Source organism: Vipera berus (assembly GCF_964194415.1).
Source record: "Vipera berus genome assembly, chromosome: 2".
Taxonomy (NCBI): Eukaryota; Metazoa; Chordata; class Lepidosauria; order Squamata; family Viperidae; genus Vipera; species Vipera berus.
In genome coordinates, this window is record NC_138203.1 from 262968337 (window position 1) to 262996206 (window position 27870).

The window sequence follows — 27870 nt, forward strand, 5'->3', positions numbered from 1 at the left end:
ATTGAGTTGAAGTTGGTTGAGGAAATTTGGATTCATATGAATTCTGGTAACCAAAGTCAGGGAAAATATTTTACTAATAATCAAATTCACTGCCCCAGTTGAGTGTGTACTGTATATGCCGGGAAGGGAGGGAAAATTGTTAGCAGAAAATAAATGAAGTGAAAATCTTGAACATCTTAAGACTGCACAATCATACAGATGAAACCTCTCCAGGGACCCCATGGATTTCTGCTCCCTGCCTTGACCTCCAAAAGACATAGGTGGTCTCAAGTATCTGCTGACTGTATTCTTTTGGTGAGTCACATGTTGGACGGGTCCACTTAGCATAACTGCGGCAAGGGTCTGAAAGGGCTTCAAAGGGATGCTAGAGAAGGTGGGCTTGCAAAGGGTGGAGCATCACAGAATTCTGAAACTTAAATTATTGCAGTAATCGTACACCTTCCTTGTCCCAGGATACAGGCAGCCCTCGACTTACAAACCATAATCGAGCCTGTAATTACAGATATAAGTCATGGTAGTTCTTAGGCAGGTCGCTTTGTCACTGCACCTGATTTTATTGTTCTGTCCCAGCCTACATGAGTCCTTGTTATCCTCACAAGGAGAAACCCCTCTTCCAAGAAACAGGCAGGAACCGCAAGAAAAAACCAACCCCTTTTATTCTCACAGGACTGAGTCAAGGTCCAAGGCAAACAAACACAGTTCACAGAAACTCGATCCTCAACACGAACGGTTGCCTTTGGCAACCAACACCTCCCACACCTTCCCTTTTATAATTCAGCCAAGGTGTGGCTTCCTAATGCCTTCTCCTTTGCCTTTGGAGCCACCCCATTGCATTCCTCTGTCCTACTTGCTTCCCTTGTATGTCCTTTCGTGCATCCAGGATTTGTCCCAGCTGTTCTTCATCACTGTCCAACTCAGGCTTCCAGCACAGTTGTGTCTCAGCCTGAGCGCAAGTAGAGGGGCCAGGCTCCTCGTCCGACTGTAGGTCTTGGAGCTCCTCAGAGCCTTCCTCTGACTCTTAATGTCACTCCAGGCCCCTCCTCCTCCTCTGATTCCTCAGACTCAGCTGCCAGATCCACTGGCTGGCAAGGAATCACAACATTTAGGACCCCGTTTGCAATAATTGTTAAGCGAGCGCCATACTTGTTAAACAAACCCCTGTTTTCGAATGGGCATTCTTTTTTGCCAGAAACCAGAAATAAATGCCAAAGAAAGCAAAAAAAAACCTCAGAAGAAAATCAGATTCATGTGACTGTGGGACATCACAAATGGTCAAAAAACACAAGCCAATTATTAAATGTGATTGCATGATGTGGGGGGGCAGCTGTTGGAACTTCAAAATCGGGTTGTTAGTAGCTCTGTGGAGGACTGCCTTAACTCTGAATGGTCCCTAAGCAACTGGTCGTTAAGTGAGATCTTCCTGTATACCTCACCTGTATAGCCAGGAGCACACAAGCAAACTATCTGGTTTGTTCCTCTGTCAGCCTGGCACGAAATGCCATGATAGTGCCGTGATCCTGGATATCCAGGACAAGGACATGGCCGACACTGTTGCCCTGATCCCAGGATTGGGTCTCCATAGTATCCATCGAGACACCTGCAAATAAAGCAAAAGTCCAAGCAATGACGGGCATCTGAAATTTTCATGACCTTTTCAAGGTTATTTTTCACAATTAGTATTGTCAAGAATGGGCAGTTATATCGATATTATATCAAACCTGCTGCAACAGGTTCAGTGGAGCACTAACAGCATTATGATGTCCATTGAAGAAGAAGAAGGTTTTACAAAATAGAAATACTCATGGGTCGTGTGATAACGGTTTACCTATATCAAAAAAACTTTTGAGCCTCTTTTGAAAATCAAGGACAAGAAAAGGGCCGGTGAGATGGACTGAAATTTGGACTGAATAATACAAGGAATTTCCTGATGAAGAAGAGCTGTCTTCCCTAGAATAATGGTAGACACTCAACCACTAAAGGTGTGAGACAGATGCTCTATAGATACTTGATGGACATTATTTACTGGATTCCAGCCCTGGATGGCCTAATTACTTGACTTTTAATTCCTAATTTCTATGACTCTACAAGTTAATTTTGCACTCTGCAGCGCCCTCCGACATATTACTTCTTAACAGTTTTCCCCTGAAAGTCACAGATAACCTACTTTCTGCTAAACATCCTATGGCATCAATTGTTTATTTAGTTACGCAATTTATGTATCATCTCTTTATAGACTCTAGCTGGCTCACAGATGTCACGCTGGTTCTTCCTAAATTAACTCTGCAAGCTCAGCTCAACTCTTTCCCTGAAGATAGGCATCTACGGAGTAAAAATAATGACATTCTTAGGGGAAAAATAAATGAAAGGCTCTTCTAGATAGCTCTGAGGCTGAGAACAAGATGGGGGAAGAATGCCCACTTGTATCTTTGATCGTTATCCTGACCAGCATACATAGATACAGCTCTCAAAACATTTTATTCGTTGAAAATACTTACCGTAAGTTCTCAGCACAACATGGCTTAGTGAAGGGGGGGGCTTACTCTAACTTTCCCTTGGTCTGCTATACCCACCTTTCACAATGGCGGCCTTCTGTATAATCTCGGCATTGTTGACAGGCTCCGGTGTGTGAATCACATTTCTCTGCGTGCCCGTTACAGTGACAAGGACGGCAGTGAGGGAAGCCCCACTGGTCTGGTGGACACTGATCACACTGGCGTCCCACAATACCCTGCTGGCATCGGCATTGCCCACTTACTGGGTCACAGATTTTGGAGACCGAACCCTCAGCGGAACAAGCACAGGCTGTGAAAACAAGAGTCATAGTAGAGCTCAGGAATCAAAAAAAAACCATGGAGACTTCGTTCTTGTGGCGAAATCAGGATGGCTCATCCTTGTTCGAGGGTGTCCACTGAAGGAGAATGGCATTGCCAGGATGGACATCATTACATGTAGTCCTCAACTTACGACCACAACTGAGCCCAAAATTTCTGTTTCTATGCGAGACAGTTGCTAAGTGAGTTTTGCCCCATTTTTCTTACCACAGTTGTTAAATGAATGGCTACAGTCGTTAATAGCCCTAGCACTTAGACTTATATACCGCTTCACAGTGCTTTACAGCCCACTCTAAGCGGTTTTACAGAGTCAGCATATTCCGCCCAGCAATCTGTGTCCTCATTTTACTGACCTCGGCAGGATGGAAGGCTGAGTCAACCTTGAGCTGGGGAGACTCGAACCACCAAACTGCTGGCAGCTGGCAGTCAGCAGAAGTAGCCTGCAGTACTGCCTTCTAACCACTGCGCCACCACGGATCTTGTTAGTAACACGGTTGTAAAGTAAGTCTGGCTGCCCCATTGCCTCTGCTTGTCAGGTGGTCAGAAAAGGTGACCAGGTGTCCCTGGGAACCCTCTATAAATATGAGCCAGTTGTCAAGCATCTGAGTTTTGATCATGTGACCATGGGGATGCTGCAACGGTCATAAGTATGAACAACATCCGTAAGTTACTTTCTTCAGTGCCGTTGTAACTTTGGTCACTACCTGAATGTCTGAAAGTCGAGGACTACCTGTAATGAGCTATTATGCAAATAACAGGTGGTTTTCCTGATCACAACAGAGAAGTGGTTTACTACTCTGTTCTCTTTTCAGAGATCTTTTTTCTGTATCTCGAACTCTAAATGCTGGCTTCATAAAAATTTTCATTGCAGCCTTTGGATTACTGTTGTATGGTTGAAGAGGAAAGACTCACTAGATCAGGGGTGTCAAACTCAATTTCATTGAGGGCCGCATCAGCATTGCGGTTGCCCTCAAGGGGCCAGGTGGGTGTGGCCTGGGTGGGCGTGGCCTACTGGTGTTCGTGGCTAGAGTGCATATGGCCTACTGGGTGGGCGTGGCCAGCTCTACATCATTCGCATCAAGGGTGCCTATGGGGGCCTGGGCAGGAGTGGGACAGATCTGAGGGTCTCTGGCAGAAGGAGGGTCTCTGGGCCAGGGCCAAGGCAGTGGGGGCCGTTCCCTCACTGTTTCCAGGATGGCTTCGCAGGCCACATAAAACCACTTCGCGGGCCGCATCCGGCCCCCGGGCCTTGTGTTTGACATGTCTGCACTAGATAATATAATCCCATATGGCCTAGATTCAGGTTAAACTGAATCACAGCTTGGAAAAAACCGAAGATAGTCATGGAATCTTAGTCCCTCCCTCCCTCTCTCGTTCCTTTCCTTTTTTCCTTTCCTTTTCTTTCTGTTTTTAAATATAGAGAGAAAGAGCTGAAGAGAGATATATTGGGTATTTAAGTATTCTCCTTTGTTATTTTGTTTTGTTTTAGTTGACTACGGCTTTTGTTTCCCCAACTTTTGTGGTTTTTTTTTAAAAAGTAGCTTAATATATCATTATACTTTTTAGAGCCTTTTTTCTGCAGCAAATTTAGTTTTGTATGACCGTGTAAAACATTAGGTATCAGACTATATAATTATAAAACAATAATATAGTTTTATTAGTTTATATTGTATATAATTATCATCTTTATCTCTCATCTATCTATCTATCTATCTATCTATCTATCTATCTATCTATCTATCTATCTATCATCTATCTATCCATCCATCCTTTCTCTCTCTCTCTCTCTCTCTCTCTCTCTATCTATCTATCTATCTATCTATCTATCTATCTATCCTTTCTCTCTCTCTCTCTCATCCATATCAATACTAGCATCTTTTGTGCCACAGTATAAACAATGAGTACCCTGTTTTCAACCAGCTGTTTTATCCTTCTCTGTCTAAAATGCTGGTTGTTACTGTGCCTGTGTGTTTCCTGTGAGACTGTGGCCAAGCATACACTTTGGAAAAAGATGAAAACAAGGCAGGTCCAGCCTTAGCTACTCACAGCTGCAGCCATAAGGTCCAAATCCGTAAGTGCCTGGGACACACCGGTCACACTGCCGACCCATAACATTGGGCTTACACTGGCACTGTCCTCCCAGTTTGTGGCAGACACTGCTGGTGGAACCCTGGAGGTCACATTGGCAGGCTTAGAAGGGAAAAGAACAGCAGTGCAAAAATTAGGGTTATAGGTGGAACACAAAAGGCATTCTGCGTTCAAGTTAGACTTTGGGTTTTTGGCTCACAAGATGAAGGATGTGAGAGAATGCCTCGCTGGCACACCGAATAAAAACTCGTCCCTCTAGAGCAGGGGTCTTCAAACTTGGCCCTTTTATGACTTGTGGACTTCAACTGCCAGAATTCCTCAGCCAGGCACGCTAGCTGAGGAATTCTGGGAGTTGAAGTCCATAAATCATAAAAAGGCCAAGTTTGAAGACCCCTACTGTAGAGCTGACTCAGAGGCAAGAAGCGTTAGGGACATGCCTGCTTATGTTATGCATAGATTATGCAGCAGAACCCCAAAAAGCTTTTGGAGATAATAAAATAATAGAAGGAATGAAGATGTGGTTTTCAACAGTAATAAGGCAACTGCTCTGCATTCTTGATATTCTCAGCCTTTGCTTTGTTATCTTGAAAAGATTAAAAGTTTCTAGCCCTGATGATTGTAGAATAATATTTTGGGCATTTCAGCCACAGGTCTGGAAATAATGTTTTTTGATTGCAAAACAATCATTCATAGCAAAATTCCCTTTCTTATACTTCTCTCATAATGTCTTCTTATGTACAGATTATAGCTCAGCCTGAGGAAACTTCCAGCATTCAGACCAAGACTTGCTGATTGTAGGAGTTTGTCCCCATTTAATTTTCAGAGACTGGGCAATATCCTTGCCCTTAGCATTACAACATCAGATTCAAGAATATCAAAGCTGCTGAGTTCCCATCATCAGTCCATACAAGCTTGGGTTCCTGGAATTCAGCACCCTTTGAGAAATGACACATTGGCCCTTTCCTGCCTGGGGGACATCTTTTCACTTACGCAGAGCCCCATCGTGGATCAGGGCAGAAATGCTGCAGAGCAGGTGGGCACAAGTCTCAGGAAGGTCAGGCATGGTGGCCATGCGAAATAATTCCAGGCATGTGTAATGTTCCAGGGCCTCCCGGCGCTCCACAGAAGCTGGATCGTTACCATGGAAACCAGGTAGTTCTGTCACGTGGGGTAAAAGAACCAGCTGTGGGATAAAGGGAGGAAGAATCTTAGAGGGAAAAAAACCATATATTTTTTTCTTTTAATGATCCTGTAATCCCTTGCATCGGGGTGGAGTGGTGTGTGTGTGTGTGTGAGACCGAATGGAGTTGAGAATTTACTGGCCAGAGCCTTTCCTGACGTCTATGTGGAGCTCATGGCAAATATTTTCTCTTTGCGCCCAGAAGAGAGAAATATCTGCTGCTGGGCTGTAGGTTTGAACTCTGAGCTTGGCGATTTGGCTGCAAACGTTTTGTCTCCATTTGGGGTGGGGGGGTGGGGAGAGGAACATCTTCAGTGCGCTTTGAATGGAGATAAAACATTTGCAGCCAAATCGCCAAGCTCGGAGATCAAACCTACAGCCCTACCTACCAACCCAAGCTACTAATATTTAAACACATGTCATATCTGCCACTATCTAGGATTGAACTCATAGCCTCCTGACTGTGAAGCGAGAGCTCCACCCCTAGGCCACCACACAGCTCAGAGGGGGGGGTGGGGGAAACACTAATGAAGGCGAATATATGTGTCCCAGGATAACGTTGCAGGATCCAGTCTGGATCGGTCACTGGGAGACACATTCTGGTGAGATAGAAGTTCCCTGAGGATGGGTTCCACCATGAGTCTAAAAGCTGGGAAGAGGAAACCTCCGGTCCCGGTGACTGACCCAGACTGGATCCTGTTAAAAAAGCACTAAGTCAAATCTCTCTCTCTCCCCCCCCCCGCCAAATCTATCTATCTACCTCATTTACCTCTCACCTAATCTTTCCATTCACAAAATGCTCAGCTAGCTGACAAAAAACACACGAAAGAAATAAAAAAGTAATCATCAAAATATAGGTAGTTCTTGACCTACAACCGTTTGTTTGTTTGTTTGAAGTTACAATAGCACTAAAAAAAACTTACAATTGGTCCTTGCACTTATGACCCTCTCAGCATCCCCCTGGCCACGTGATCAAAATTCAGGCCCTTGGCAACCAGGATATATTTAGGACAGTTTCAGTATCCTGGGCTCATCTGATGGCTATTTGTGACCTTCCCTGCTGGTTTCCAACAAGCAAAATCAATAGGGGAAAATGGATGCGCGTAACAATTGCGCGAGGTACTTAACAACTACAGCGATTTGCTCAAAACAGGTTGTCAAATTAGGCATGACTCATTTAACAACTGCCTTGGCTAGCAACAGAGGTTCTGCTGCCAACTGTGGCCATAAATCAAGGACTACCTGTACATTAAAGTGTAGGGGAGAGCGAAACAGGACAAATATCCTTAAGGGACATTAAGGGAAAATGGGCCTGGGCCACGGGGGAGACCTGGGGTGCCCTTAAGAGAAAGGAGTTCTCACCGAGTCTACAAGGATGAAAGCCGCAGGATGGCGCTGGGCCACGCCTGCTCGTTGGAACCGCACGACGATCTTGTAATGGTTTTTGGGCTCAAAGCAGAAGGGCCTTGGCAGGAGCAAGTATCTGTAATATAGGTTTCATTAGGCAATAAAATAGTATAATATAAATTTATTCTCACCAGTACCTCACACCTGAAACTTTCCTAAAAAATGTCCAAGGTGAGAGAAACAAGAGAATGTTTTAAATAGCTTTCTAAAAAAAAAAGATCAGATCCTTCTTTTTCCTGATTTTAATAATTATTATTATTTATTATTATTGGTTCCTGTAATAACTCCAGCAAAGCTACAAAAAACTGCGCTACTCGGAACATCTTACATTTTAAGGAGATACCTGGCTGATACCTAGGATGCTGGCAGCAACCCATGTCAACTATTAGTGCCAGTCAATTTGAGTGTTCAGTTGACTGAGTTTCATGTTTTATGAATAAAAGTTTAACAATAACAATAATAATAATAATAATAATAATAATAATAATAATAATAATAAATAATAATAATAATAATAATAATAATAATAATAATAATAATAATAATAATAATAATAATAATAATGAAGTTGGAAGGGACCTTGGAGGTCATCTAGTCCAACCCCCTGCTCAAGCAGGAAACCCTATACCATTTTGGACAAATGGCTGTCCAGTCTCTTCTTAAAAACTTCCAGTGTTGGAGCATTCACCACTTCTGGAGGCAGGTTGTTCCACTGGTTAATTGTTCTAACTGTCAGGAAGTTTCTCCTTAGTTCTAAGTTGCTTCTCTCCTTGATTAGCTTCCATCCGTTGCTTCTTGTCCTGCCTTCTGGCGCTTTGGAGAATAGCTTGACTCCCTCTTCTTTATGGCAGCCCCTGAGACATTGGAACACCGCTATCATGTCACCCCTCACCCTTCTCTTTGTTAAACTACACATATCCAATTCCAGCAACCGTTCCCTATATGTTTTAGCCTCCAGTCCCCCAATCATCTTGGTTGCTCTTCTCTGTACTCTTTCTAGAGTCTCAACATCTTTTTTACATCATGGTGACCAAAACTGGATGGAGTATTCCAAGTGTGGCCTTACCAAGGCATTGTAAAGTGGTATTAATACTTCACGTGATCTTAATTCTATCTCTCTGTTAACGCAGCCTAGCACTGTGTTTTCTATCTGTCTCATGTGAATATGTCTGTGTAAGTTGAGGAGGGGGAGAGAGTGGGGGGGGGAATCTATAAAGCGAAAAGATGTTAAAGGAGAGAAATAGAAAAAGATTGGAAAACCTGAAAAAAAGGAAATCCATGAATTGATCAGAATCTCTCACAAATATAGAAGCTAAATTCATGCGCAATGGAATTTGTATGTAGAGGCATAAGTCATATTCTAACAACATTTTCTTTTTTTAAAAAAAATAGATAGCAGCAGTCTCCAAAAAAAAAATCAAGTAAGTAAGTATTTTAGAAAGAAATAATGGAAGTGATGAGGAAGTGTTCAAATTCTACCGGCACACACGTAGGCCTTTAGCCAATCCAAAATATCAATAATTTTCTAACCACATAGAACACAGGAGCTTTTTGTAATTATAGGAAAAAGTCAGTCAATCCAGCACCAAAGAAAAGTCAATTGTGCTAAAACACAAGTTTCAACCTTACAATATTACAATTGGAACATGGGTAAAGAGACTTGTTAACTTAAGTCATTATGTGGCAACTTATCTACCTCATTCAGAGAAGAGATACCAGGTGCCATTATTTTCCATTTTGAATCCTTCTTTCTTTTTTCCACGCTTTCCTCCATCTTTTTCTTACCAGTTAAACATCCCTTAAGGATAGAAAGTCAGAGTACTGCACGTTGCCTTATCAAAAATGAATAAATACCATTTTCCAGAAACTTTTAGCACTTTGCTGTGGATTTTTTTTTTGTATTTTGCTTTTGTATTTTGTATCTAAGCACTGATAACGTTATTTAGTTTGGTAATGAAATGTTGAAAAGTTAAAGATGGCAGCTGCATCCACGTGACCAATGCCCCAGCACTTTTTAACCTGTGATACACATAAAAAGAGACCAAGTGTTGGGTGCATGATTTATTATTTATTTATTTATTTTAATTCCATTTATATCCCGCCCTTCTCCGAAGACTCAGGGCGGCTTACAAGCTTAGCAGATCACAGCTCCATCCTAACACTTTGAGCCTCTCTCCAGATGTTCATCTGCTGAACAGCATATTCTACTCTCGAGAATCAAAGAACTCTGAAAAATGCAGAATTTAGCCCCCAGCTCTTTTTCATTTTGTAAGGTGCATCCTAAACAGTCATTAGTGATGGGAGACCTACCAGTGAAAACGAACAGTAGCAGCCTCTGGGCCAAACCTCTCCCCGGAGGAAACAATTTGGAAGGGAATTAAATAACAACATTCTTGTTTGAGGTCTCGGTGTCCACAAAAATGGACCACCAGCTCCCATCTCTTCTCACCTGGAGGTGTGGGGCAAGCTCCCTTGATACACTTGCTCAGAGGGCAGCACATTGCCACAACGTGGACTCACTGGTAGGGCCTGCGAGCTGACACTGACAACAGCTTCCCAATCTTCTGTGGACTGAAGAGGAGACACCACAGGTTTAAAGAAAAAAAACCCAAAATAAACAATGCCATCTTAAATTCTCACACAGAAGGGAGATCCATTCTTGAGAGCTCTATTTACAGTATATAATAGATTTTTGTCCCACCTTTGTTACTTTATAAGTAATTCAAAGTGGCAAAACATACATAGTGCTCCTTCCTCCTATTTCCCCCACAATAACAATCCTGGGAAGTGGGTTGGGCTGAGAAAGAGTGAGTGGTCCAAAGTCACCCAGCAGGCTTTCATGCCAATGGTAGGACGAGAACTCACATTCTCCTGGTTTCCGGGCCAGCACCTTAACCATTGCACCAAACGTCATAACTCTTTCTGACTCTAAAAGGGTTCATAAGGCTCATATATTAGACAACAACTCAGTAATCACTCAATTAAATCCAGAGAAAAAGATAGCCTCGGTTTAGAGACCGCTCAAACCTGACCAAACTTTTATTATTACGGTACCATAGCCTTTCTCTAAAGGAGATCTTGGTGGTGCATGTGGAATCATACACCACACTGATTGATTGATTATATTTATATGCCGCCCTTCTCCCTAAGGACTCAGGGCGGCTCACAACAATACAAACTAAAAAAGAACATGAAAATAAAAAAAATTAAAAAGAATTAAACAGTAGATATGTTCAATACATAGTAATTTAACCCCATAAAACCAAATTTAAAACCATAGTCAGTCCAGGCCCGATTGTTGAAACATCCATGTCTTCAGGTCACGGCAAAAGGACCGAAGGTCGGGGGCCATCCCCAGCTCCGGAGGCAACTCATTCCAGAGGGTCAGCACGCCCACAGAGAGGGCTCTCCCCCTGGGGGTCACCAGCCGGCATTGCTTAACCGACGGAACTCTGAGTAGGCCGACCCTGTGGGAGCAAACCGGGCGGTGGGAGGTTGACAATGGCAGCAGGTGGTCTCGCACTGTCCTCATCACAATCAACCCGTGAAACAGATTTTGCTGAAAAAAAAAGTGACTGGCCCAAAGTCATGCGATATCAGCCTTCCCAAGTAGACAAGATAGGAAACACAACCAGATGGGCTAATTCTACTTTATTGTAAGGCTATATGACAGAAATGTGCAAGTCTCCGAGTGCAAATTCCCCACCTATACAGCCTGAAAAGCTAGGTAGGGTCCCTTCTGGGCTTCTTTCTTTGCCCATTATGCAGCTGTGGGCTATGCCTTTTCTTATCTGACCATTCCCTTGGCATTCACAGCATTTCTCAAGTCTTTCTCACATACCAGTTACATACAGCGAGTTGCAAAAGCTAACATGGACTTGAATCTGGGTCTCCTTTGCCCCAGCATAATAATGTAATAGGTTCAGCACTCTGGTTTTCTATGAATTCAGTATTGTCACTGCCAGCATAACCGTAATCAGAGCCAGTTTGATGTTGTGTTTAAGGTGCCAGGCTAGAAACCAGGAGACTGTGAGTGATCTTGGCCCAGTCACTTTCTCTCAGCCCTAGAAAGGAGGCAAGGGCAGAACACTTACGAGATCTTGTTAAGAAAACTACAGTATCGGCAAAGCTGAAGGTCTTGGTTGGTCTTACAGATGTGGACTTTAATAATAACAAGGGACAGACTTGTATAATTACAAATGTATACATGTATGGAGTGAGAGCTGCTCTCCTCCTTGGAGCAGTTCATATAGATATCATATTGCAATATTCCAGGCTCAAAAATTATAGCAGATCCCTTCTGGTGGTGGAATCTCCAGCTTGACTGGAGGGAGGTATTAAGAGAGGGCTTAGCTTAGAGTCATTGCCCTGTAGAAAGTTGCACAGGCCCAGGGCTTTTTTTCTCATAAAACGCTCAGAACGGAGTTCCGGCACCTTTTTTGGATGGAACCTTGTAGCAAAGGCAAGGCGGGTTGTATGACATGTGTGAGTTCCGGCACCTTTTTCTTTTACAAAAAAAGCACTGCACAGGCCTGACCTTCCCCAGAATCCCTGAAACCTTATCTGACCATTCCCAAGACAATATAGTCAATCTGGTGGGATTCTTGTAACATTGGGTGACTAACAATAAAGCTGCTGCGAATTCATAAGCGGTTCTGGTTGCTTGTGCCTGTCACTAAATTAACTTATTTTCCTTCTTCTTTTACCATCTTCCATTAATAACACGATGTAGATCTGTGGTTAAGGATACAAGAGCTAAGTTGAGAAGATGCTTCTGCAGATCCACTTCTTAATCTTAGCACTTTGACTTATTAATGACCCACCAATATGTATTTACGGAAAGCACAAGTATAGATAATCAAAGCAATTGTATTAGAACAATGAATTTTTAAAAATTTCCTCTAAAATGATTTGCTACTTAGTCCAATGAATCATTCTTGCTCCTGGGCACGTGCTGAAGATAAGGCCAGGAGTTTGCCCGTCAAAATCCCACCTGTCTTCCCTCTTACAATTTCTACCCACCTCAGGCTCGTAGCGGAACAAGATGTCATATTCCATCGGGTAAGGAATGTTGTCAATGTGGAAGGATAGTCCAGCCCCATCACGCACACGGGCGAAGCCTGGGCCTGTCCATGTGATCATGTGGCCGGTGTGCTCACGCTCGACAACTTCCACATCAGGCTGTAGATAAAAATGCAACATCAGCAAAGACGTAGTACCGTAGTCTTTCCAGTGATTCTCACTCCCACCCTTCTGGCACTTCCTTGGGTGTGTTTTCAGCAACTTGAATGGCAAGTGGAAACAGCCTGTTCAGGAAGCCTTCCCTGCTATACCACTGAACTATTCTTCCAGCAAAACCACACAGGCCTTTCTTACAAAGCTCAAGATGTGTTTAAATCACTACGGAGAAGCACAGTGGATTTAAGTTTTATTCTTCTACCTTTTGGCTTAACAGAATCCAAAGCTCAAAAATTTCCAGGCATCCCCTCCCCTCTCTCAAATCTTTCCTTCCTTCCTTCCTTCCTTCCTTCCTTCCTTCCTTCCTTCCTTCCTTCCTTCCTTCCTTCTTTCTTTCTTTCTTTCTTTCTTTCTTTCTTTCTTTCTTTCTTTCTTTCTTTCTTTCTTTCTTTCTTTCTTTCTTTCTTTTCTTTCTTTCTTTCTTTCTCTTTCTTCCTTCCTTCCTTCCTTCCTCTTTCTTTTCCTTCTTTCCTTTCTCTTCCTTCCTTCCTTCCTTTTCTTTCTTTCTTTCTCTTTCTTTTCTTTCCTTTTTCTCTTTCTTTTCCCTTCCTTCCTTCCTTCCTTTCTCTTCTTTCTTTCTTTCTTTCTTTCTTTCTTTCTTTCTTTCTTTCTTTCTTTCTTTCTTTCTTTCTTTCTTTCTTTCTTTCTTTCTTTCTCTTTCTTTCTTTCTTTCTTTCTTTCTTTCTTTCTTTCTTTCTTTCTTTCTTTCTTCTTTCTCTTTCTTTTCCTTCCTTCCTTCCTCCCTCCCTCCCTCCCTCCCTCCCTCCCTCCCTTCCTTCCTTCCTTCCTTCCTTCCTTCCTTCCTTCCTTCCTTCCTTCCTTCCTTCCTTCCTTCCTTCCTTCCTTCCTTCCTTCCTTCCTCTACAAATTCCCCTAAGTTAGGACTTCATGTGCTGTGCAAGACAATGTCCCTTCACTGAGATCAAAGTGAAATTCAGCTGCCGGTCCTGCTTTGCTGAATGTGAACTGGCAAAGATGGTCACATCTTATTCTTTCTTTTCCCCTTTGGAAGTTGAGTCTTCTGGGGCAGCAATACTAATATCTCAGGGAGGTCTGGGCCATCCCATCCACAGCTTTCTCTTCCTCGGTCTCGTGCAGCATCACTTCTCCATAGACATTCTCCCACAGTCACCTTTTGTTGAAGCTGCCGGGCTCGGGAGAGCGCCCCACGCTGCTGCAAGAGTCTTATTGTGCTGTGCTGGCGCCTCAGCCTCACTCTGCGCCCATTCTGGACTCCGTTGTAGTATTCCACACAATCCACAGGCGATTCGGGCCGCAAGGCACCCTGTCACCAGAAGGAAAACAAATCTCAGTGTAATTGTTAGGGGCAACTGTGTCTTGAAGCCTTTGAACTGTGGTGCTGGAGAAGACTCCTGCGAGTCCCTTGGACTGCAAGGCGATCAAACCGGTCAGTCCTAGAGGAGATCAACCCTGACTGCTCTTTAGAAGGCCAGATCCTGAAGCTAAAACCCAAATACTTTGGCCACCTAATGAGAAGGAAGGACTCACTTGAGAAGAGCCTAATGCTGGGAAAGATTGAGGGCAATAGAAGAAGGGGACGACAGAGAATGAGGTGGCTGGATGGAGTCACTGAAGCAGTAGGCATGAGCCTAAATGGACTCCAGAAGATGGTAGAGGACAGGAAGGCCTGGAGGAACGTTGTCCGTGGGGTTGCAATGGGTCGGACATGACTTCGCAACTAACAACAACAACAAACTGTGTCTTTCTGCCATGGCCACCCAACAACCCAAATGAACTAAAATCTGCAAGGGCAAAATGGAAAGGAACCACAGTCCCCTATACCAGAGGTCCCCAACCCCCCGAGCGATGGCCCTGGGCTCTGGCCCCTTTGGAACTGGGCTGTGGAAGCAATGGGTGAGCACACACAAGCACGCAGCTCCACTTGCACAAGCAGTGGGCGAGTGCGTGCGCACAGCTCCATTTGTGCAAGCAATGTGTGTGCCTGCCATTTGTGCAAATGGAGCTGCGTGGATGTGTGCTCGCCCACTTCCTATGTGTAACCATTCCCTCCCCCTCCTCCCCCACCAGTCCGCAAAGATGGAAAGGCTGGGGAAAACTGCCCCATAGAGTGTGTGATCTGAATCCCTAGCTTGAGCCGCCTGGATTCCTTCAGTAAGCCAGAGACAGCAGCCTGGGATCCCATGGCCACATGTGGCCCCAAGTCCCTCTTTAGAGCCCTAAAGCCATCTTGGACCACGACTGCCAAAAACCAGTCATGGTTTCCTGCCCATGCAATGGGCAGAAGGAATAATCATAAGGAACGGGAGGAAGAACCTCAGCCAAGACAATGGTTTGATTTAAAAAAAATATTCTATGTCCAGATCAAAATTGTTAAACATCTCAGAAAAGACCTCCCTAGTTCTCATGAAGATAACGGGAACAGGGGGGGGGGACGACACATTTAGATTATGCAGACAGTGAAAACTATAACCTTGCAATTAAAGAAGCATTAGCTTGCATGTCTTTGGTTTTCACATTCGGTCTACCCTGGAGGTCAATTCTAAAGGAAATCAGCCCTGACTCTTCTTTGGATGGACAGATATTGAAGCTGAAGCTCAAATATTTTGGCTACCAAATGAGAAGAAAAGACTCATTGGGAAAGACTCTGATGTTGGGAAAGTGAAGGTAAAAGGAGAAGGGGACAGCAGAGGATGAGATGGTTAGACAGTGTCATCGACACATTGAATGTGAATTTGTGCAAGCTCTAGGAGACAGTGGAGGACGGAGGGGGGCTGCCATGCTATGGTCCTCTGGACACAACTTAGTGCCTGAACAACAACTAACTTGGAGGGATGACAACCACATTTTAGACACACACACCCAAATTTAAAAAATGAATAAACAAGCACACACATCCCAGCACTATCCCCTTTGCATCAGCCATTGAGTGCAGTCGTTGGGAGCCTGAATGTCTGCCTCATACTACACTGAACCTACAGGGGGAACCTCGGCAGCCTGTGACTGCCAAGCCTTTTACTGGGGAAACGGTGTGTATTAACATATCAGAGGGAAAGAAGGGCAGCACGCAGAGGAATTTGTCATTCATTGTTGAGGCACAGATAACGAGGATCTCAGTGTTGTGTTTTTAGACCAAGATGTGAACTCAGTTTGTGCCTAAGGAGATAAGAAATCCATGCATCAGGTAATGCTATGCCAAACTTAAATCTGCCCGCCTGGTCGTTTAGAGATGGCCTGTTGGCAGGACCTCTCTTTGAAAAATGTATGGGGTCTGGGCCAGGCCAGGCCATCTCTACAGTCACCCCCATTTTATGGGCTGGTCTGGAGAACAGATTCTCTACTCTATAAGTGCTTTGAAAACAAGCTGGGGCAGCACTCTTCCTGTGGTTATTTCACCCTTCGGTTACAAGAATAATGCTTTTGATAAGTTCATTGTTTTAACTGTTGATTTCCATTACATATATAAATTTGTAATGGTTTTGGGAGGGGGACAACCAGTTTCTCAGGATTGGGGTGGGCTCTATCATGTATTTTAAAAATACATGGGCAAATATACCAATCTCTTGGACCAGACAGGCAACGCATGGCTCTCCCACTTCTGTCTGAAATGGTATAGGTCTGTGGTGGCGAACCTATGGCACGCGTGCCAGAGGTGGCACTCAGAGACCTCTCTGTGGGCACATGCGCCGTTGCCCCAGTCCTAGGCCTTTAGCTGGGTTTTATAAAACCTTTTCGCTTTAGGTCTCCACTGCCGTGTGGAAAAAAAAGGTTCAATCAATCAATATCAACTTCTTGTGGGGAAAAAAAGATCTTGCAAAGTTGGAATTGATTGTTTGAACTTTTTAGTCCCACTCAGTGTGCCGTTACCATCGCAGCCACACCCACCCAATGGGCCATGCCCACCCAATTGGCCACACCCACCCGGCACCCAATGATACATAAATGGGTTTTGGGTAGCAGTTTGGGCACTCGGTCTCTAAAAGATTTGCCATCGCTGGTATAGGTTCTTCTGCTTGAGCAGGGGGCTGGACTAGAAGACCTCCAAGATCCCTTCCAGCCCTATTCTATTCTATTCTATTCTATTCTATTCTATTCTATTCTATTCTATTCTATTCTATTCTATTCTATTCTATTCTATTCTATTCTATTCTATTCTATTCTATTCTATTCCATTCCATTCCATTCCATTCCATTCCATTCCATTCCATTCCATTCCATTCCATTCCATTCCATTCCACACCAACAAGATTTGGCAGTGTGGGTGGGATTCATCGCTTTCCACAAGTTCAAAAAGATCAGGCCGAAAATTGTCAGTCACACACTTTCCAGGGAGTAACACAACATCTCTGGATAGACTCTTGCAACCTTTTAGTAAGCTAGGAAGATGGACTGCATTCCCTAGCACTCAAGCATTCTTCAAATTTGCCTTAAGCCAGCCTCAGACCACCTGCCTCCTTTTCCTTCCTTATTTAATCCTTAAACAAATGACAATGATTTTCTAGACACAGACAAAGCTGCTCAGAGATACAGCAGTTTTTCGTCCCACAAGCTCGTCCCCTTCTCCTTAGCCTGGCACACTTACTGGGAGATCTTGATGGGTAGGAGGAAGACCAGTGGCACGTTCGGCTTCATACATGTAGTAGTCCAAGGGCATACAGAAAAACCCTGGCTGCACGTCATTGCACTGACGGCCTATAAGGTGGGGCCGACAAGGACACTGGCCATCATTCATAGAGCACCTGGAGACAGAAGGCACCACAACAAAAATAAACCTCTTTTAGCTAAATCTTAAGTGGAGTGGGACTGGCAAGAAGCAGACAACATCCAACGTTGTTCAGCGGTGTCACTGACTTCATACAAGTAGTCCTCGACTTATTGTCTCGACTGGGACCAGAATTTCCATTGCTAAGCAAAGCGATTGTTAAATGAGTCACACCCGATTTTACAATCCTTTTTGCCTTGGTTGTTAATGAATCACGGCAATGAAGGAAACCCTGTGATCGTTAAGCAACTCCAGATTCCCCTATTGACTCTGCTTGTCAGAAGGTGGCTAGGAAGGCTGCAAACAGTGATCATGTGAATGCTGCAATTATCATAAAGACAGGCCAGTTGCCAAGGATAGAGCTGAATTTTGATCACGTGACCGTCGGGATGCTACGATGGTTGTAAGGCTGGTTGTTAAGTCACGTTTTTCCAGTGCCAATATCAATTGAAATGGTTGCTAAATGAATGTTTGTAAGTCGAGAACTACCTGTAATACAAACAGGCATAGTATATAGTATTAAAGGACAGGTCCTCTCCTAACATTTCTTACTGCAGTCTTGTGGTACGCCTACTATGGGGCTTGTCACCAATATTCATAATTAACAATCCAGACTAATAGGAGTAACCATACAAGATCGTGACATTCAGGACAAATGGACAAAGAACTTCAAAGAAAGGATGGAGACGTGGAGGTGGTGACAACATTGACCCAGTCTGCTTATTTTGGGTCAGGAAGAGAGCCCGAGTATCAAAGGCATCTTCAAACAAGGTATCCTGGTTCAATTACGCTTTGCCTTTACAAGCAACAATTCAAGGCCAAGTCAGTCTGTTCCGAACGCAATAAGGATGCAATAAGGAGTATCACATTTTTTTACAGCACTGTGTGGCTCTCCCCAAATTCTCAGATTCCGTCTTGCAAAACACAATGGATGTTATCACAGCAGACAGCCGATGCTCCCGCTACTGAAGTGCCAAAATTCCACCCACACCCTCTCTTGCAATCTTTTTCTTGCCTTGCCATGTTTAGGTTTGTGATGAGAAAAACATTTTTTTTGTCTGCTTGGCTGCCCTGAGCCTTGTATAAGGTCATAGGACACTAGAGGCAGCTTGCCAGCTGCAGAAAAAGGGGAATGCCACGTTCCTGGAAGGTTCAAGGGGAAACTGGCCCACCGCCAAGTCCCAAGGAGCGTTTGCATCTTATATCTCGAAATAGCTGTGTTGTGAGTTGAGATCTTGGCAGCTGAGTGGGAAGAAAATTGGCCGAGAGGCTCGGTAGAGGTGTTAGCGTGAGAACCCAGAGATATAACCTCAACCCCACCCCTTCCCCATCCACAGAGGTGCTCGATGACCCAGACATACAGCTGAATGTACAGACAGTCCTCAGCTTATAACCATTTGTATAGTGACGGTTCAATGTTACAACGGCACTGAAAAAAAGTGACGTGATTGTTTTTCACACTTACGGCCGTTGCAGCAGTCCCACAGTCACGTGACCATATTTTGGACATTTGGCAACTACAATGTAATTATGACACTTGCACTGACCCTGGGTCATGTGATCACTTTTGGCAACTTTCTAACCAGTGAAAGCAATGGGAAAGCTAAATGCACTTAATAAACACGTTACTAACTTAACAACTGCAGCGATTAATAACTGTGGCCAAAAGGTTGTAAAATGGGACACAACTCACTTAACAACTGTCTTGGTCTCCATTATGGTCATATGTTGAGGTACTACCCTGTATTTCTCTATGACTTCGTCTCATCAGGTGATTGGTTCACCCAACCAGAAAGAAGTATAACGTGGAGAGCGCTAGGACCCAGAGGGGAACTTTTACCATAACTATTGCTAAGCTAAGCACGGCCCTGTGAGAGACACTCAGAATACAGTAAAGTGGACCCCAAGGACTACCTTCTGTTCCCAAAGCACTTTGGTCTGGTTCCTTGATAGTTCTCCCAAATTCATTAGGCCAGGGGTAGGCAACCTTGGCTCTTTTATGATTCGTGGACTTCAACTCCCAGAATTCCTGAGCCAGCCATGCTGAGGGGAAAGGGAGAGGTTTCCAAGCGGAGCCATGCTGGCTCAGGAATTCTGGGAGTTGAAGTCCACGAGTCATAAAAGAGCCAAGGTTGCCTACCCCTGCATTAGGGTATAAGTCATAATAATAATAATAATAATAAAGTTGGAAGGGACCTTGGAGGTCATCTAGTCCAACCCCCTGCTCAGGCAGGAAACCCTATACCATTTCGGACAAAATGGCTGTCCAGTCTCTTCTTAAAAACTTCCAGTGTTGGAGCATTCACAGCTTCATCATTTTGTGAAATTTCACTCAGTGCAGAAAGAAAGAAAAAAGTCTCCAAGCTGCATGAAATGGAAGCGTTCTCCACCTCTTTGTTAATTTGAATAAACAAATGAGTGGATAAGCATTTGTCTAGAGATATTAGGTCATAGCAGGGTTACAGTTCACAGCAACGCAGAAGCATAGCAAGGAGTATCTTATAAAATCATAAGCTGCATTGTTTACAGTCAAATTTAGAAAACATGAAACCAGTTTTTAAAAAGTTAAGGTGAAAGTTAACCCGTTAACATGAAAGTTAAAAAAAAAGTGTGAATGTATTTTCGGTACCAAAAAAAGCTTACAATCCCTATTTGTGCGCAAGGCTGAAGAACGTTAGTGCTGTTGCTGTGAAACTGCTTCAGGGTGTTGGTGTTGTTATGCAATCTGACCACTAGCCACAGAGACGATAAGTGAAACTCTATTTTCTGTCAATTCAGAATCCTCAGCTGTGGAGCAGCAGACGGTCTCTGTCTCGAGAGCCACTTAAAATGTTTCTCCTTCTGCCCTTGTGTGTCTGTTCACTGCAGTCCTACCTATTGTTGTAGGCACCTCCAAAATCACAAGCACAGCTTCGGCAGCCTGCCACATCATAGCTCAAACCCCAGTATTCAGGCTGTGAAAGAGAAGGACCAACACACTCATTAGGAACTAGGCTCAAAGGATGCACAGCACAAATCCAAGCGATAACAACCCTCACTCACCAAACACTGGTCACAGTATTGCCCAGTTACAAAACGCTTGCAAAAGCAATCACCGCTGATCTGGTCACAGGGGCTGCTATCTGTGGTGATCCCACGAGGGTCACACCTGCAGGCTGAGAACACATACCAATAGTTTCCACGGGATCTGTGTCTGGTCTTTAAAAAGTGGGGTAGCAACCTAAACCTCATGAGGACGGACAGAAGAGAATATTTATAGCTCAGCGTTGAACTGTGAGGTCTCTGGCGCTCTCTGAGTTTGCTTGCTTTCTTGCAGATGTTTCATTACCCAACTAGCTAACATCATCAGTCCTAGAAGGAAATGGGTTTGCTTTCTCTGCTCCCTTCAACAGGCACATAGAGATAAACAACATACCATTCAAATGAGACAATAAAAAAAACAACTAAAAGAGCATAACATTTCCTTGCCAGCAATCTACATCCATATAAGCAGAGATTAATACTGCGATTAATACTAGACCCATAATCAAGCAGTACGCAATATTTCAATCAAGGAACTACCAACTCAGACAAACAATCAAACATTAAACAATAGCCTACCAAGGACATGCCCACCAACAGTGACAGGGCAAGCCACTTGTATATAAATAGAAAACAACCCGACTTCCTTCTAGCACTCATGACGTTACCTAGTTGGGTAATGAAACGTCTGCAAGAAAATAACCAAGCTCAGAGAGCACCAAGGACCTCACAGCTCATGAATGACATGCAACCCTCAACCCTCACTTTACAGCTTGCAAAGCACCTCCAAGATTGTGTTGCAATGAGGTTTGAGGCACACATTTCTCTACTTAAACATCTCCCCTCCCCAAAGCCCAGCCTAGCAGACTCGACGGCTGCAAAGTTAGAGGGAACGCCCAACTGCTTTGCTCCACCCAACATGGTACAACCACAACATTCAGATTTCTGCTAAGAGAATTCACGTAGTACAAAATGTTTCTTCGCCTGGCTCCAAAGAAGTAATTTCTAAAGAATTTTCATTCCACAGTTGTTTTGCCTAAAGAAAAAACACTGAAGATTACGGAGTGCGGTTTAAGTAAATATAGACAGAGGGGGAAAATTGGGCTGCATAAAAGATACTGGAAGCTGCACTAATAAAGCCTGGTTTCCTAATCTCTCTAAACCAGTGGACACATCGGGAATGTTGAGAGCATGTTAGACGTTCTCTCAAAGAATGGCTGTCATGTTGAGTATGGCCAACTAAGCTTGATTTAGAATTGTCCAGAACTGCACGTAGGTATTGACGCATTTCTATGCTATGGGTAAGCATGTAGATGATTACAGACAGGCCAATGCGCACACCTCTTAAATCTCAACGATGTGTTGCATGGAGATGTGTGTCCTGCAGGCTGATTGGTTGATCCGACTTCCAGTTGGGGGTCAGGCAATTTGAGGGCCCCCTATCCACAACATTAACATTAGCAGAAGTATGAATGCAATAGCTATGCAACTGTCTCTGAACGACAGACACATACGTTCCCAGACGTGCGATCGTGCTGAAGCCTAACTCCAGCTTTATTCTCATTTGATGTGAAGGCAAACAAAGCACCAAGTTTCACTTTTTTTGAATCTTCTATGAAGCCTGTCTGGGGACTACAAGGGCCCAGGCTCCAGAAGCACTGCTAAAAATCTAGATTGATGCTGGTGTTTCACTCTGCAGCGTGCTTATTTTTATATCCTCTTTTTTAAAAAAAAATTAATTAAAGCAATGTATCCTTAGCACATATACAGTACATGGGGTGTAAGCAGTGTTAAAGTGCATTGGCTTACAAGGAAGTCTTCAGATTAGCAAACCCTGGCTTGCGCAGAATAGCACAAGACCCTTGGGATAAAACCGGACCACTGTTCCCCTTGTGGCACACTGGCCCAAATCTGCCAAAATTGACTGGCGTAATATAGTCTCAGTGACTATAGTCTCATGACTAACGTTGATAACCTAGTTTATACATTGCCTTTGGTACTTAAAAGCTTTATGTGAAAATCTTGATGGTAGATGGTGGAAGTCAACATCTATACTGGAGAACCCATCCGGTGAAGACCACAACAGAGGGAAGGAGTGAGGCTTGGAATAAACGAGTGTGAGAATAAATGAATGCATGAAATGAAACAAATAAAAATAGATGTATTGCATACCCATGAAACCAAGGGAAAAAAGGTAGCTTTTCTAGCATTACTGTGCTCTCCTAGGACTCAAGAAGTGTGATACCGTAGGGTACAGGTAGTCCTCGACTTACAAAAGTTCATTTAGTGACTGTTTCAAAGTTACAGCGGCGCTGGAAAAAGTGGCTTAGGACCGTTTTTCCCACTTACGACCGTTGCAGCATTCCCCGTGGTCACGGGATCAAAATTCAGATGCTTGGCAACTGGTTCATATTTACGACGGTTGCAATATCATGCGATCCCCTTTTGTGACCTTCTGACAAACGAATTCACTTAAAAACTTGGTTACTAATTTAACCACTGTGGTGAGTCCCTTAGCAGCTGTGCCAAGAAAGGTCGTAAAATGTCTTAACAAATGTCTCGCTGAACAACAGAAAGGTTGGGCTCCCTTGCGGTCGTAAGTCAAGGACTACCTGCAGTCTCTATTCCTGCAGCCACACGGTTTCCAGAGACAGCCTTGTATAACTTACGTTGGCAGCCGAGAGGATGACTGAAGCTCAGGCCATAAAAGCCGTCTTGGCAGCTGTCACAACGCACACCTCTGACGTTCTCTTTGCAGCGACACTGCCCCGCAATCATGCCCAGCGTTGTGTCTGTGTGACTGTCACACACACCTCCATCCAAAGAGCCTGCTGGGTCACAGTCACAGGCTACGAGATGAAAGAGAAAACGTGTCTGTGTGGGGCGGAAGACATTGGTAAACTGGAGAGGCAGAACAACGCCCTACCACTCTTCATTTCATCTGCAGAACCTGCCAAAGGCTCCCTAAAACCAACCCTCATTGATGGCGACTTCCAGAAATAGTTATTTGTTAGTAACTTCCTTCAGGTGGGATCAGCCTCAGGAAGACCAGGGCTAACTTTGGGTTTTACAAATTTTTAAAAAGATTTTCTGGGTGCCTGTTGACACTTGGCCCGTTCATGTTTCTCTCATTTTCCCCTCTAAGGAGAAGAAAACATTCTTGGAGAAAGGAGTATGACACACAAGCATACTGGAACGTGCCTTTTGGTTGTGCTCGATGCACAAGAAAAGCAAAAGTTTGGTTCTCTGAAAAATGTCCAGGAACTGGATCTTTGCATTTTGCCACATAGGATCTTAGACTGGCACTTTCTGGCCAACCAAGTACAGTATTAAAAAGGGGTGGCCACCTTATTAAACTTCTGACCCTGCAAAAAACTCCTGGTGTTGATACGTCACGAGCCACGAAAAGACCCACAAAAAGAGAATCCAAAGGGAAACCTTGTGAGCAATTTCAGGCTTTTGTTTCAATCAAAAAGCTCGACTGAACACTGGTTTCAGAACTGAGCTGAACTAATTGCTAAACAAGAGAACGTGATGGGATCGTAGAGTACAGAGTCTTCCAGCACAAAACATTTTGTATGGAAGCACCCAGGAATCAAATGCACAGACCTTTCTCTGCAGTTTTCATTTCTACTGAGTTCTGGCTGTTTATTACATAATCTACTTCAAGTCTTTTCCCCTGGAGGAAAGCTCCCATAGGATCTTACAAGCAACAATGCTCTTTGTACGGATCCATGCATCCTGGAAGTGCTAAAAAGGGTAGCACCCAATCACCGACAAGTTTAAAAATTCCTAGCAATTTAACTAATGGGAATTTAAAATAGTGTCAGGGTCGAGAGAGCCAGCATAGTGGTGTAGTGGTTAAGGTCTCATGCTAGAAACCGAGAGACTGTGACTTTTTGCCCTGCTTCAGGCACAAAGCCAGATGGGTAACCCAAGGCCAGTCGCTTTCTCTAAGCCCTAGAAAGGAGACAATGGCAAACCACTTCTAAAAACATTGCCTGCAGGGACTTGCCCAGATAATGTCCAAGAATCAGACACAATTGAATGGGAGGAAGAAGAAAAAAAAGGTCAATGAAAAAATGGAAACTTTTCAGTTCTACGGGGCGTTTCCCAAAGCAAATGGCGAAGCCACCCACTTTCAATCGTGTATAGATTCAAATCGCTTCCTCTTTACGCCTGGGGTGTATACAAGGAGAAAACGACACACTTACGAATGCATGCTGTTTTGGCCCTGATGTCAGCCAGTGGGTTGCGGTAGAAGAACGGCTTGCAGTTCTGGCAGTGGCGGCCCATGGTGTTGTGCTGGCACTCATCGCAGACCCCACCACTGGAGTTACCTGTAGCCAGGTAGACGGCTATGTCAAAGTGGCACCGGTGGGAATGTTCATTGCAGTTGCACTCTGGGGAAAAGACAGGAAAGGGATTCAGTTGCCTGCATCTTGCTCCTGTCCATTCTCCTCCATGGATACCACCCAAGACATCTCCCTGATCTAACAATGCTTACTCCAATAGAGCCTAAATAAACTGTGACACACAGACTATCACCTCACATGAAAATTGGGGTCCTGAATTGTCTCAAGTCATGACAATTGTGGTGCTCCGATAGGATACTCCCAAGGAGTATCGCAAAGAAGCAAGGCAGCCAAGATGAAGGAGCCATCAACCGGAGTGGAGAAAGCTTCAGGAGTTTCTGCAGTAGGGTTGGATGGCCGTCCAAAAGAGGAGGCTCTGTGCCTGGCTCTTAACTCGATGGGAGATCCAGCATACTATACAGGTAGTCCTTGATTTACAACCATTCGTTACTGACCATTCAAACTTACAACAGCACCCCAAAATGTGACTTACAGCTAGTCCTTGCACTTATGACCATCTCAGTTGCAGGATCAGAATTCAGGCACTTGGCAACTGATATTCGTTTATGAAGGTTGCAATGTCCTGGGGTCAGGGGAATCACCCTTTGCGATCTTCCCCACGTGGCCTCCGATAAGCAAAGTCAGTGGGAGAAGCCAAATTCACTTAACGACTGCATGACTCACTTAACAATCGTGGGGGGGGGGAAAGATCATAAAATCGGGCATGATTGACTTAGCAACCGCCTTGCTTAGCAATGGAAATTCTGCTCCCAATTGTAGTTGCAAGTCAAAAACTTCCTATATAGTTTAATAAATCAGTAAGTACACCCACGATTAAACCGTTCTAAGGCTCCTGGTCTTGGCTATGCAACCGCACAAAGCCAGTGATGTTACCATGTAGATTAGAGACTGATCTCCCTGCTGGTTTACTGGTTTACTATGCAATCCCTCACTGCTCCATGCATACACAATGGCCCAGCCTTCACCCCACACCTTTGCAAGCATGTGGATCGTGGACCTCGGCTGGACTCCAAGGCAAGTCCTGATGGAAATCCTTGCAGAGCTGACAGTTGAGACCCTTCGTGTGATGCTTACAGACACACCGTCCATGGATCTGGAGCAGAGGAGACAGGTAAAATAGGTTTACAAGGCTTTGCACACCAATTAGCGAGAGAGCCTCTCCCAGCATAGAGATATTTTTTTAAAAAGAGCATGAATTCCTATTGTAGGTGCAGAAAACTCCAGATACAAGCTAAGCTCACATAAGGTTATTGTGGTTGTCGATTTTCTCATCACCCTGATTTTCTCCTTGCCTCCCACAGAGCAACTTACCATGCCTTCAACTGGGTTAGCTGATCCTGTGAAGGGGGCACACTCGGAGGCATGTCCATAACAGAAGCAGCTTCCTCGAAGCACCATCTCATATACTGCATAGTAGTATTTCTGCAGTACTTGATATCGTGAGTCTAACAAATTGTCTCCCAGCGTATGCAGCTTTGTGAAGTTCACCCGCAAGTTGGTGACACGTAACAAATCTGGGCAAGAGAGGGAATTGTTGAAGCAGTAGTTTAGCTTTTACAGACTCTTCAGCCTCCCCCTTTTCTATCTTCTTGCCATTCTCTTTCCTTCTTTTTATGGTCACAAGGCAGGAAGCACAATAATATAAACAGGGCCACCTTTTCCCAAATGTATCTCTTCCAAAGTGTTGAATAAAAATTCCCTTCATGTCCATATTGGACAGGGTGTGATTGTCCAACACATCTAGAGGATGCCTTGAGGTGAGATGGGCAGCCTATAAATTTTACAAATAAATAAATAAATTGAAAAGCTGGCATATAACACAGTACAGTACTGTGTTATTGTAGCTTACAAAAAGCCCTGTTAGATTAAACCAAGTGCCAATCCAATTCAAGGTAGTGGTCAGCCTCCCAAGTCGACCAGAGTGGGAACATGACAAGATTAACTAATTCAGTTTTATTATGAGCCTACACTGATAGAATCTTGCAAGTCTGAATGTACAAATCTCCCACTGTTTCTTTTTACTGTCTAATTACTCCGTTGTGAGCTCCTCCCGCTTTTATCTGATTGTTGCCTAGTCAACATCTCTTTCCTCCCATCTACCAAGGTCATTCTCACATTCCACTCAGTGATCTTAATAATAATAATAATAATAATAATAATAATAATAATAATAATAATAATAATAATAATAATAATAATAGGAAAAAATATGAAATACCACGACTTGGCCATTGAAACTGCGCGATTATGGATGAAACGCGTAACAGTGATCCCCATTGTCATTGGGGCACTGGGAACTATGTCCAAAAACTTTGCAAAACACATCAAGAAATTGCAGCTTCCTGCAATAACTCCAGCAAAACACTGTGCTACTCAGAACATCTTACATTTTAAGAAGATACCTGGTTGACACCTAGGATGCTGGCAGCAACCCGTGTCAACCATTAGTGCCAGTCAATTTGAGTGTTCAGTTGACTGAGTTTCATGTTTTATGAATAAAAGTTCTATAACAATAATAATAAAAAAGTTGGAAGGGACCTTAGAGGTCATCTAGTCCAACCCCCTGCTCAGGCAGGAAACCCTATAGCATTTCGGACAAATGGCTGTCCAGTCTCTTCTTAAAAACTTCCAGTGTTGGAGCACTGATGCCCTTTCTTTATTAAAAAGTCCTCTATTCCCTTCCTTGTTTGGGGAATGACTCTCGTGAGGGTGGAGGTTTGTTTTCCGAGCTTGTGGGTTGGTTTCTGAACCTTTCATTACCAGGCTAGGTAACATCTTCAGTGGAGTTTAGGGAAAAGACTTTCCTTAAATTCCTCTGAATTTCCTTATTTTCCCCAAAAATCAGACCGGGTCTTATAAATTATTATTTTTTGCCTCCAAAAGATGCACCAGGGCTTACTTTTGGGGGATGTCTTACTCCCCTCCGGCACCGACAGCCCCACCCAGCTTGCCCCCTTCTTCTTGGGCCGAAAGAGCAGCTTCATGCTG

General features: G+C 43.9%; 1 protein-coding gene across 2 annotated transcripts in view; it reads right to left on the reverse strand.

Annotated features, from left to right (window-relative positions):
* The window catches only part of LOC308663789 (laminin subunit beta-1-like), an 88087-nt gene that overhangs the window by 36037 nt on the left and 24180 nt on the right, over positions 1–27870 (reverse strand). For both annotated transcript variants that reach the window (XM_081320482.1, XM_081320483.1), the window contains 15 exons: positions 26194–26396; positions 25855–25975; positions 24721–24909; positions 23176–23355; positions 20528–20640; positions 20360–20439; positions 17306–17462; positions 13877–14029; positions 12529–12687; positions 9956–10077; positions 7462–7582; positions 5910–6102; positions 4878–5021; positions 2571–2802; positions 1434–1597 (listed from right to left, as the gene is read on the reverse strand). In XM_081320482.1, the coding sequence (XP_081176608.1) occupies positions 1434–1597; positions 2571–2802; positions 4878–5021; positions 5910–6102; positions 7462–7582; positions 9956–10077; positions 12529–12687; positions 13877–14029; positions 17306–17462; positions 20360–20439; positions 20528–20640; positions 23176–23355; positions 24721–24909; positions 25855–25975; positions 26194–26396 (2331 nt within the window). The remainder of the gene's footprint in view (positions 1–1433; positions 1598–2570; positions 2803–4877; positions 5022–5909; positions 6103–7461; positions 7583–9955; positions 10078–12528; positions 12688–13876; positions 14030–17305; positions 17463–20359; positions 20440–20527; positions 20641–23175; positions 23356–24720; positions 24910–25854; positions 25976–26193; positions 26397–27870) is intronic.